At 29.0% G+C, this 14061-nt stretch overlaps 1 protein-coding gene across 1 annotated transcript; it reads right to left on the reverse strand.

Moving 5' to 3' along the window:
• Positions 1-8105: 8105 nt before the first annotated feature.
• Positions 8106-14061, reverse strand: LOC100165771 (regucalcin-like; the record flags this gene model as incomplete). The annotated part of the gene is given in 6 exon segments (NM_001326651.1): positions 8106-8630; positions 8697-8809; positions 8893-9117; positions 9352-9552; positions 9636-9823; positions 14028-14061. Coding segments are annotated over 5 exon segments (942 nt in total). The 3' UTR covers positions 8106-8411.

The following is a 14061-nucleotide window of genomic DNA, read 5'->3' on the forward strand; positions in this document are numbered from 1 at the left end:
TTATCAATAGTATTAAAAAAAAATTGACCTATAACAGTTATTAATAATAAATTCCAAATTAATCATATCACAATATATTCATCAGGTAACGCGTTATACATTAACAACAAACCGTGGTACTATCATAGATATATAATAGTATACTTTAGAAGTTTCAAGTACCCACAAATAATATTATACAATCATTACAATCACAACAAAATAACTAAAATAGTTATTCCAGGTTTTTTAATATGTAATTTCGTCCAAATTTGAACTTAAAATTACTATAAAAATAAACTGTGCTTATGTATTTCTTAGAATTTTTGGTAACAGAATTAAATATTTACGTGGAATCTTGTTTTAAATTTTCAATCCTGCTTAGATATAAAAGTTGAAGATTTTATAAATTTTTAACTACAAAATAATTATTCAATTTTAAATTTGATAAATTTTGTCAAAATTTCAACTTCAAATGCTTATAAAAAATAATTGTGCCTATGTATTTTTAATATTTTTCAACTGCTATTGTAACAATGTATCAGGAGCCCTGTATTAATTTTTTACACTTTTTGGCTCAATAGATAAAACTTAATTGATATTTATGGAAAAAAAAACTAAAAAAATTGAAAACTTACAATGTCCGTAAACAGCTCAAAAAGAGTCAAATTATTTTAAAAATTTTATCGTATATATAAAATACTAATATAAACATTCAATGAAATTTTCAAGTTTCTACAGTCATTCGTTTTTTAATTACAACAAAATAAGAAAATCGTCTCATGAGAAATCGAGCAAATATCAAATGTTGTAAAAATATGAATTTCAAACGCTCATAAAAATTTAATTTGAGTTTCTTATAGACATTTTTTTTTGATAAATGTAGATTATCCTTTTAGGAATCTTGTATTACATTTTAAACCCTTAGATCTAAAAGAAAATTTTTACGATTATAAACTCAAAATAATAGGTAATTTTCGTGAATTTCCATATTTTGTCATTTTTAAACTTTAAATGCTAATTAAAAAAACTTGTGACTAAAGGATTTTTAATATTTTTCCAAATGTCATTGTAACAATATAGTAGGAGTCCTTGTATTAAATTTTCAAGTATTTTTACTCAACAAATAATGTTTTATTGACATTCATAGGAAAAAAAACTAATTAAATTGTAAACTGAAATTGTCCGTAAACAGCTCAAAACAAATCAAAATATTTTGAAAAATGTATCATGTATAGAAAATGGAAATATAAACAACCAGTGAAAATTTCATGTATCTACAGTCATTCGTTTTAAAGTTACACCAAAAACCAAAATCAATTTTCTCGAAAACAGATTTTGCGTAAAAATTCCCGTTTTTCCTTAATTTTTTTTTTGTTTTTCACGGCGCTTTTGAAAACTATTGGAAATTTCAAATTTTGACCTCCCAAATGCACCAACTAGATTCACTTTCCCATCAAACAAGATACTGTTGAAGAAAATCGAAACAGTTTTACTGCCCCAAACCGTGATGACAGACACAATAATAAAAAAATTAAAAAACACACATCATTGTAAAATCAATACATTCATCGTTCCACTCAGAATCTAAAATTATACTCCAAAATTTGTTTTTAGTTACCGACTTGGAAGTACCTACACATATGATACTAATTCATCACTCCTGTTAACTTCAGATCCATCACTGCGAACAACAGCCAATTATATCATGCCGATTTAGCCAATGGCCATGTATAATTAGCCATGCATAAATTATAATATTATAATACCCATCATATTCCAAGACTAAACGCGGGTTGGCCTTTTTATTGCGATGACCACTGTCTAAGTGTGTAGACAAATCAATCAGTTCTACTGTATAGTGCCATCATAGGGGGTGACTACGTGACACTGCTGTTCGTAGTTCATAAACATTTTTATATCTTCCACTTTAAAGGTAGATTCTGGTAGCAAATTGAATCTAGTTAGTAGGTACTTTGAAGAGGTCAAAGGTAAAATTTTCCAGTACATTAGAATTCTAATATGAGAATAATTGGGAAAAACAAAAAAAAAAAAAATTAAAGAAAAACGTCAAAATCTTGAAAATCTCAAAATGTTGAGAATTTGCAAATTATTTTGTAATTGAAAATGTTAATGTAAAATATGTTAAATTTTCATATCTAAGGCTTTAAAATGTAATACAATGTTCCTGATAACCCATAAGTATAGTTTATACTGGCATAAAAAAAATCTAAAAATAAATAAGTAACCACTTTTTATTATAGACATTTTAAGTTCGAATTTGGATGAAATTTGATATTCAAACGAAGAATTATAATTTTGGTTATTTTGTTGTAATTCAAGAATATTATTCGCACATACAGAAACTTGTAACTTTTAACGTAGGTATATCATTATATTTCCATACGCACAATGACGTTTTCAAATGCAACTACGCTTTAAGCTAAAATTAATTATTACCTGTATTATTAATTTCAACCCGTATTACTAAAATAGTAAAACAAACTACTTTAATAGTAATAATATAATTAAATATATTTAATTACATGATAGGCCGACGACCCTATTCGGTCAGAACCATTTTTCATGCCTATGCAATGACTTATCATATTATTGAATTCAAATTGAACAAGCGCATTACAGTGACTTATCTAATGACGAGGCACACTCGACACTTACAACTGTACAGCAGAGCGGTAACCTATTTCCACCACCGCCCCCAACATTTTTTTTACGGCAGATCGAAAACTTTGAACGGATTTCGCGAATATTGGACGGATGGCCGTGGAAGCCCGGAAATGGCGATCGTCGACCGTTGTCCGGAACGCAAGACAATAATATCCTCTGTGTGGCTATGAGTACATCCGTTTCCGACGAGCACGTAAAAAATAGTAAACGAATTGCGTCGAATGCGTTGTATATAACATAATAGCTGCGCAAACGGGATTACCGGTAAACTGGTAAGAGGTGGATGGTTCTCGCGCTGACCATGGTCACGTCCGCCCGGACCTCGTTTTTGCCATAATACCTATTATATGTACCTAGGTAATATACTAATATATATATATAAATTGTTTACCCGATTTACGTGACAGCAATCGGCTGCAGTCGCGATGCGTGTAATAGTACCGTCTAGCAGCAATATATTTGAAGATCATCAGATTACTATACAGAGAGACCGCGTGCCGTTGCAGACAATAATATTATATAATATATTGTATTGAGACATAGCTGAAAATCGTAGACGCTTGCCCTGACATTTTGTAGTGTTTCATTACAATGCGATAATATTTTTTGTCTCCGAAATTTAAGGCTGCCCGCCTCGTTGCATTTTAACATTTTAACATCTTATAATATTATCAGCTCTTCTCGCCACGAACTGTAATGGATTTCCGATGTCCGCTTCGATCGCGGTCCAAAAATATTTTAAATCCATTGCGATAATGCCGTATCGACGTGTGCCCTGCGGTAGTCGCTAATGTTTCCGTCGTCACGGTTTAAAGATTTTTACTCGAAGAAATACTTACGGTGACTTAAGCGTGTAAAATCAACCGTATTTTCGTTTTTATTACACACGCAAAATACGAAACTATAAAATGGTAATAATAATAAAATTCTAATAGGTAGTAATAAAAGGTTTGGCGTTTAAAGTAGGTAGGTAATTATTCTGTTCTTACTTAATAATAATATTATATTCATTGTGCTTGTCAGTGGATAATAATAATTATCACTCGAGGTCATACACCACTGCAGTATAAATATAATATGACCGTGATAAATCTAATTATAATATAATATATCCGTGTTACACCGTCCAGTATAATATTTAAATTAGATTGTTTTAATAAATCAAACTATTTAGTAGAAATATGGTAGGTAGGTATATTATATAATTTATTATAATCAAAAAACACAACGTCGTGATTATATACTTATAAATATTATGAGTTTGTTCGAATCATATATTTTAATAGTTTATAAATGTTTTAATGTGTAAAAATAATCTCAATAATCGTGTCCATACCGCAAGTCATATAATTCCAAGGTAGTTTTTAAGCTTGCAATAGAATCACGAATAAAAATGTAGGAATATAATATGTAGTAATTACATTTACAGTATACTAATTACTGAGAGTATTAAAAATAATTTTACAATTTGATGATACAAACAGAAATAGAACTACAATGGTGTTGCATTACTAAGTACAGAGCACAAAATGTTATTCCGAGTAAATTTAAAGAAATTACAGAGATAAATTTAATAAGTTGAGAAAAGAATAGTTAGAAAACTATATCAAAATAGATTCAAAAAAGTATAAGCCAATAACAGATGATCTCATTTTCGGCAACCGACAAATTGTGAAAAAATAGAAACCGCAAATACAAGAAAAATTCGAGTAATTTTGCTTTTGTAGAAAAAATATTAGTTCAAAATAATAAAATAATAAAATAGTTATTTTACTATATTCTCGTTTATATGTATGACTATTGACTGGATAAAAGTTACAATAATTACTCTAAATTAAGATCAGGCAATAAATTATAATACGAAGTACCGATGTACAAAATACAATTAATTATATTTTATAATATATTAATATACAACTTTACAAGTATGCCATACATTTTTGCAAGAAAACCAAATTTTTATTTTTATAATTATTTTACTTATTGTCCCAGGGTGCAATATACTAAATAGGCCTTGATAGTACAAACACTACTTGATTTAGGAAGAGCTGGGGGACAAGTTCTTATGCACTTAGTTATTCCGATAAATCTCACTTTGACGGTGTGGTTATATGCAACTTAAGAACCCACAGTCGATAGTCAAGTCAATAAACATAGTTAGGTATATCCACGTTGTTTGAAATACGGGGAGCACTGTTATAGAAACAAACAATTTCAGTGACATTATTCAATTTGGCACTATAGACTTCGTATAGATATAAGGATATAATGCGCCACGGATGAGAACAACAAAGTCCTCAACTGAGTGAGTGTATGTTATATATGATTAATTCGTATATGTAAATGATATAATAATAATCGGAACTATGGAAGAAAGGCATGGCACTATGGAATATAATGGCAGAGGTAATGAAAGAGGGAGATAATATTGGCCTAATTATTACAGCAGAAGACATTGTACTCTGTGGTGTTGACGAGCAAGAATCCAGAGAATCCTCAAACTTAATGGTTGGAAACCACATATTTAATCTGGTACTTAAAGTACCTGTGATATAATATAACCTTGAATAGTTAGAATTATACATACATCTGTATAAATCAACAAGTTTGTTTTCTGCAATATTAAAATCGTAGCTTCGATATACTTAAAACATTTTTAAATCGAATCTATACCGTAAAATAAATAAACTAAAAAGTATAATGTATAGGTATACATATAACATTTAATATAAGACCAGTCTAATAGCTTTATTATGCATGTATCAGACTTATTAAGTTTTAGACACAATTAACAAACTTAAATGAATAATCGAAAATCATTTTGAAATAAGTAATTAAGTACCTATGTATAATGAGTTTTTTTTTAATTTGATTTACCTATTGTTTTTTATTATATTTTTTATACTAAACATTATCAAATAAACTATGTACAATATTTCAAGTTAAAACTCTATAATTTCAAATTTAAATATACCTTAATAATCATCAATTTTTTTTTTTTAATACAATTTTCAACATTCTATATAAATTCTAAAACTGGTTATTTATTACGCACATATGTATGAGTACTTGCGAATTCAAAATGCTTTATAATGGAATCTTATTATGGAATATAAGGATAATAATTTTACCAAAGCAGGTATACTGCCGGAAACGAAAATCTAGCTTTTTTTAAATTGGCGGAAAAGAGCAATGGCAGAGACGGTATATGCCTTATGAAAGAAAAATCTAAAAAACTATATAATACATAATATATACCAGACAATAACTAACTAGATATGAAATTAAAATAAATTCACTTAATTCTAGTATAGGTGCCTATTAGTGACTACCTATACCTACTCATAGTATGTACCTAACTATAATATTCGGCCATGAAAATAAAAATTTAATTTAAACTAAGAATAGGCATGTATTCCTTTTTTAAAGGAATTTAGGGGATCAAAATATGAAATCCTTAACTTTTAAATAAATTATGAATGTGTCACAAGTGCTGATGGTAATATGGTAAAGAGGGATTAGCTTTAGTTAGACAACTAATATTATAAGAAATGATGCATGACCAGGCCCCTGGTGTTTGAACGAAGATCTCGTGATACTTACGGATTTTTTAAGTTAACGAAATTAGACCGTAACCGTCAAAATGTTAATGTCATCATATCTGTAAAATGTTCACAAGACATATTTCTATTATAAATTTGCTTAATCTTGACAAAGTTGTATGTATTAATAATACCTATATAATATGTCGGACTTTTTCTTTTAGGAGTTTAGTTACACGTGTACGTGTATGTTTATAGACTGTCTACCTTTTTCAACTTAAAAAATAAAATATTTATTATATTCAACAACAATTGGTTTATAGAAAATATTCACAACCGAATTCGATAAGCCCTTTTTTACAATTTATACGAGTTCCTCCGTTATTTCTTTTTCCCAAGTAAAATTTGCATTATCAACTATATAGGTACACGAATGAAACGAATGTATTGTGAAAGTCTCATAAAAAAATCATCAATCTTCAGCAATCCGCTGTTTTTAAATTATTGTTCAAAGCAACAGTATTGATTATAGCGAATATTATAAAAAACTCAAAATTATTTCTATAGCGAATGAAAATGACTAATGTTTAGTATTCAAATAAAAATCAAGAATTACTTTTTTCTGTGTGTCCTACGTTTATCTAAATCCTTTTTTTAGAAATATATAATTTGTATAAGACATTGTATATTATAATATATTAATATGTTATGTACGTGATAGGTACAAGGGCATAAAGCATGTGCAAACAAGTGAAGGGAAACCGTCCGTTGACGGAGCTCCTAAAGTTAGTTTACATAATTATTAATTGCATAAGTTACATTTAAGAGTATAAGAAAACTCTTCTGCAATAATGTATTTTTAGGGTGGACTAACAATGGGGTTATTGGATGACATTATGCTAAGTTCATTGATCGGTTGTAGGTTTGCACGACTTTGAGTTCAATTTCTGAATCTTTGTAAATATAATATCGAATATTTTGATTAATGTACATGGTGCAGATATTATCAAGTATTATAAAATGTACATCATATAATATATCAAAATATTCAGACATTTATCGACAATTGATTGATATATAAACATATAATAAACCAATACAGAATTATAAATAAGAATTAAAAAGATCAAAAGAAGGAAAAAACTTAACGTACTATATTATAAAATAATCGGACCCGACTGCCAGCCAGCTAGGAAACGTAGTGTCATTCCTCAGGAGTGTCGAATCACATTTAACAGAGACATAAGCAAATATTTATAAGTCCCCTTTGTATTATTGTTATCGAATCGTTATCATAAATAAATCAAATGTAATGTATAAAACCCCTGCTTCCGAAGGTAAAGATTAATTAATAAAAAAAAATAATAAAAATAATGAATACATTTGTATTACCAAAATGTATTTCTATTTGCTATAAAACTAACCTAAATGACGTATTACCTCTATCTGTTGTTGAAATGATTACACGTCATTATAGTGTATTATAAAAATATAATTGTTTATTCTTTTGTTTTTATATATACTTTTTTCTAATTTTCTTTATACGCACATAAATCATAACACATCATAGTTTATTAATTTGCATGTATATTGAACACTTAAATTGTTAATATAATATTAACTTTAAAAATACATATACTTCTATAGTTTTGTGAATAAGTCAAAAATTATTTTATCAACCATTATCTTACTAGATAAAAACATTCACAAATGGATTTGAAACAACTCGAATTTAAACAAAGTAATTATATGCATATTATATTATTAATATTAAATTATGTGTACCTACCTCTAATTACTCGAATAGGTATATTTTTTTATTATTTTAATATGACAATACACAAAATGTTCCTACAAGAGGAATATTATCTATTAGAAAACACATACATTATCAAATACGTAGTTGAATATAATGTTTTAATTTATGTATAAGTGTATAACAAAGTAGGTACATATTATATACATTAAGACGGTGACAATGCAAGCAAGTATTACAATTATACTACAATCATAAAAGTCACGGACAAAATCACAAAGACAATAATTAAAATACAATTAAATATTTACTAAATTACGTTACAATTATTACGAATTGTTTTTTGTACAAGGAGGTCAGGACATGTCATTTCGTAGAAAAACACAAATTACTTTTTAGCTTACGATAGTAAACATTTACAGCTGTCGAAAACATTTTTCACGTATTCGATTATTCTTTGTGCCTCTGACTCCGAGACCAGAAACCTCTAATACCTTTCCCGTCAACGGATACTCATTGAATTTTTCTGGTGTCACTCCACGACTAATTGTCGTTACGTACAGTTTGTCCAACTGAGGTCCACCAAACGTGACAGATGAAACCTTTTCGGCGGGGATCTTCAACTTGCCCAACAACTTTGCACTGGTTCCACTCACATGCAGCACCTACCTCATTCGTTTAGAAAGTTGTGATAAAAATATTTTAAACACCAAACAAATCGAGAAATTTACCTGAGCACCATCGTAATTAGCAATCCAGAGATCACCGTTGGCGTCGATCGTCATACCGTCCGGGACGCCCGGTATGTTATCAGTCTTGAAATCGTAGAACGTTTTGCGGTTCGCTGTTAGGAAATTGAAATCGTGTTGTCAGACATTAGTTTTGGACGAAAAAACATAGTAATATTAATGCGAACAAAACCATTACAAATAGAAGCCGTAACAGGATTGTAGTTGAAAACCGCTATTTGCTTGGTCGGCGAATCTATGTAATACATCTTTGTATTGCCATCGTTCCACGCAAGCCCGTTGGAAACAGAAACGCCCGGTAAGACGGGTTCGAGGCTTTTGAAACAACTGGTGTCGTTTAGCTTGTACAAAGTCCCACGCCCCGGTGGGATATTTCCAGCGGCGTCCTCGAATCCCATGGTACCTGACACAGTTTTTGTTTCACTTTATTTCTCATTTAGAAAATGACAACGTACATAATGATCCCGTGGGATTACGATTGTTTTTAGGAACAAAAAATTTGGTAATAAAAATGGAATATTCAATTTAAAATATTACACTAATTTTTGTTTGGTGCATTTAAAATTCCTCTCTACTTATTATATAGGTACAATAATAATATTATATACTGCAGATTATAAATATTATGTTTACTTACCAGCCCACAAGTACCCGTTAGTGTCCGCTTTTGCGTCATTCCATCTGTTGCCTGGTTTATTGTTGTCAACGGTGGTCAGCTTAACGACTTTGTTAGTGCTCTCGTTGAGATTCCACCGGAGAGTAGCCAACGTCGTACCCAGTCCGATGACAAACAGACCTTGTTGTCCGTGAACCGGGATCACAAAACCCACATCGCCGTCTAATAGGATTAAAATATACAATAAATCAAGTGCACGATAAAATCAAAAAAACTTATATGTAGGTAATAATATAGATACCTACCTAATTGAACATGTTCCAAACGGTTTTCGTAAAATCTGTAAACGCGATGCTGTGAAATGTCGACAAAATACAAGACGTTGTTTTCAGAATCCCAAAACGGCCCTTCGCCGTGAACCATCACGTCGTCGGCTACTTCCCTGATCGACGCGCCATTATAATTAACAGCGCCACTTGTCACGGCCATCAAACTGAAAAAAAAATAAAAAAATAAAATTCAAACTGGCCGGTAAACACAGACGACGATCGAAAGGTTCACTACCTTAGGAGCACAACATTACACTTGAGAAGCGACATCGTGACTGAGCCACACGTACAAGTGCAGTACAACTATAATTATACTATTATATAGACTACCTATACTGTCTATATAGTGGCATACTGCAGTCAGTAGAGGAATAATAAATATTAATTACCTTGTGGTTGTGCTAATGATTTAACGGTCTGTTGGAGAGTATTTAAATAAACATGCGGTGACACTAATGCGCGCATCTTATCTGTTTCCACAAGGAACGAATTCCAACAAATTTTATTCGTATAATAACGTTGCGGGTTTAATTTGAACACTTTTATCGAACCGTAGGCCGTAGTTGCCTTGTCAACTATAATATATATGTCGAATAAGTGTGAAAGAAATATAAGTGAAACTTATAAATCTAAAACAATTTAATTAATTATTAATCTATGGCCATGAACATATTTTCTAAAAGCGTTACTATATAGACAGAACACATTTTTATACCGTTAAATTAGATACTATACTTAGACACAATAACACAAGCAGTATTAAATGGCAACAATTCATAATGCTTCTTAAATTAGACCATATTTTATAAATAATCGATTTTACGCATCTACAATTAAAATATCAGTTGTACTTACTTTATCTTAAATATTGGCCTTCTTTTGTATATAATTATGATAATTATTATTATTACTAATTATAGATTACAATTGCGTGAAAATATTCATAAATCATAGAAATGTTCATGTTTTCTATATTTTTAATTCTGTATATATTTTAACTTAACAACCATCTGATATTTTAAACATTTAAGGATCAAAAGTAAAAATGTCCACTACTTTTAAAAATAATCAACGAAAACAAAATTCAAGTTTTTTTCTAATCCAAAATTTATACATTTTTTAATTTAAATATTTAAGACTTAAAAATGTTATACAATAATCCTCATATATTTTTTAACTGGAATTTTAAATAAAAGTTTAGCGTAAAGCCACAATTTTAAGGGTGATAACATTTTGGCAAAATTGAAAATTTAAACTTAAAATAACGATTTCACTTTAAACCAATATTTTTATACTGTTGTACCTAATTCAAAAAATATTAATCATAGAAACTAAAATCATTCCACTTTTACTTAAATATCGTTTTCTATACACGACGACATTTTTAAAATATTAATTAGAATAATTTATTTTAAACTATGTCCGAAGGCTATAAGCAATTAAATTGTTTAAACATTTTAAGTTTCTTTCTGTAAATGTTGATAAAAAAAACTCATGTTTGGGAAAAAATAAAAATATTGAAAATTTTAACAAGATTCAATAGACTCATCAAAATTTATACTTATAGCAACTGAATTTTATCAAAAATACATAATGTATTTATATGTACCAAGAAACCATTTTTTTACAGCAATTTGGAGTTCACATTTTTAGATAATTAGTTATTAAAATAAAAAATAACAATTTTAGTTATTTTTCTGCGACTCAATAAATACCATTCGTAGGGAATTTAAAGTTTTTGCCATTACGTATATTATTATTCACTATCTAGTACATTCACAATAAAAATGTTAAGCTTTTTATATCACAGACCATTTCAAACCGATTTACTGTTTCTATTCACTTATATTTTAATAACAGGCTAACATCTCTATATAGTAATATTATATGATAGTGTAATTTTTTTTTTTTTAACAAGTTTATTATTATTTAATATTTATAATACGTGGTTTTTTTCATAAATTAGTTGAATACCTACCTATCTGATTAGTTATTACTAGAGTACGGATTTTGATGCCATTTACTGATTTTTCTACCAGTTAAACATAAATGATGCTTTATTATCTATAAATGTGATTCACATACCTAACGTAAAACAAATGTTGGTACTTACGTAATTTTATTTTGTTTTTTTGTTCTAATTTAGGATTTTATGCTTTTTTGTTATTATTTTGTCTTTTTAGAGCTTTTAGTGTGCTTACTAATTATTTAAAACATAATAAATTGTCTGATCGTCGGCAATTGTAAATAATTATTTTAGTAACCTACTACTAATTTATTTATTTTTAGGAATTATCTAAAACAATTTATACAATTTACAGCATTGAAAGAAAAATTACAGCAACATAAACATAATTTCAATAGTAAAAATAATTTGACTGTTAATTTTTTAAAGGATTATTCTCGGGATTATTAGAGCTTTTTGCCGTATTTTTAATGCTTTTTCTATAGTTTTTTAGTGCTTCAAAATCCATACTGTAGGTATAACAATCTGCCAGTAACCATTGATCAACAGAATAAATATTTTATTGGAATCATTCAGCTAACTACGGACGATAATAGTTAGTTACAAATTAATAATCTACCAATAATAAGTTTTGGAAAAAACTCAAATTATTATTTTATCGTTTACTAGTCGTGTCAAAAGTATTATAATTTTTAATGTTTCAGTTTGTATTTTCGTATGGAATATTTCAACTAAACTATTAACGAGAAATATTGTAAAATATTGAATTATTTATTTCATACATAATGCCTTTGTTGGTATGTCCTATACAGAAGTTTCTCCAATGTATAGAAAAACTAAAAGCGTACAAACCATTGAAAGTATAGCATTACCTAACAATATATAAGTACCAATGTGAGATAGACAAACTTTTCGGAAGACGTTCCGTTTAATCTTCTTACTGTGGTGGAAAATAGACGGCCTGTAATCCGTATCACCACACAAAATGAAAAGAAAAAATAAGTAAGTATACCTGCTCTGAAATCATTTGATAAAAATAGAGCCAAGGACGAATCGTGTCTCCATTGATATAATAATAAATAAAAATATTGCATTGTAAACAACCGCACATCATTAGGTATAGGTATTTAAGTATCTTGAACTACAGTACCTACAACTCAATCTGTTAAAGGTAACTTCTTTTATTTTTATTAATAAAAAAAAGTAACATCATTTGTGAGTACAACAGCAGCAAAAATAATATTACATTACAAAAACAACGTCAGATCCATAGATATATACAACAACTCATAGACCTATAAACTACTTTATAGGTCGATTGTCTATGCAACAACTAGATAGCCGTCTTTATATTACAGTCAGGGCCGCATTTAAGGTGGGGCACTGACTACAACGACCCCGCGGGCGCCAGTATTTTGGGGGCTCCAGAATTTTGTCGTCAGCAATTTGTTCCCTTAAGATATATTAAAACTTATAAAATTGAAATTATTTTAAGGCAATATTAAGTTAATGCAAATTATTTCGTGACAAGACTCCAAAAACTATTCATGATATCTGGATACGTGTTGTTTTTTGAGGAAAAATGATTTAATAGGTATATAAGTAGGTTTATATAGACGTATCTCTCATATTTCCTGTGGTTAGGCTCCTTACCTTATGGAAGTGCCAAATTTAATTTTGCCCCGGGGCGCAAAATGTTTAAATTGCATACTAAAGTTAAGACCGATGTTGAAGTCGGCCGCCATTCATAAAGCAGGCAATGTTTACATTTACTTTACATTTATTCATACACATATATACTGTGATAATATTATTTTGTAAGCATTGACTGCCTTTTAAATGACGGACGACTTCGATGATAAGGAGACGGCTATCTAGTTGTTGTATTATCTATGGTCAGATCTCATAACGTCGAGACCAAGGTGGATTTATAAATTTATAAATCCACCTTGGTCCAGATCATCCAGAAAACTACACATCTGTGAGCTGGTAACACTGGTTATGGTACCCCTACCTAGTACCTATAACAGAATAGATACTAATATACCATGTCAGAAGGTTGTACCTATAAAAATTTATCAGTGATGAGAAAATATGTACAGAGGACTAAATAAATAATTTAACGATTTCGGATATACGAAATATAACAAATTACTATAGTATAAATGTATGCATTCTGAATTAAAATTAAAATATTATAGGTACTCTGCAACAGAATTATTTAATTAATGTATACTGTAAATTGAATATTGATGAATCTCTGTAATACTTTTAAAAAAAATATAAGTACTATGTTATAATCTTAATAACTAATATTCATTTTTATTTTAATAAAATAGTAAATTATTGCGTTACCTATCATGCATGTTTATATTATATTAATATATTCAGAGAACACTTACCGAATACCGGACGAAAAAATGTAGGGGAACTCAG

The sequence above is a fragment of the Acyrthosiphon pisum genome, chromosome A2 (assembly GCF_005508785.2).
Source record: "Acyrthosiphon pisum isolate AL4f chromosome A2, pea_aphid_22Mar2018_4r6ur, whole genome shotgun sequence".
In the NCBI taxonomy this organism is placed as follows: domain Eukaryota; kingdom Metazoa; phylum Arthropoda; class Insecta; order Hemiptera; family Aphididae; genus Acyrthosiphon; species Acyrthosiphon pisum.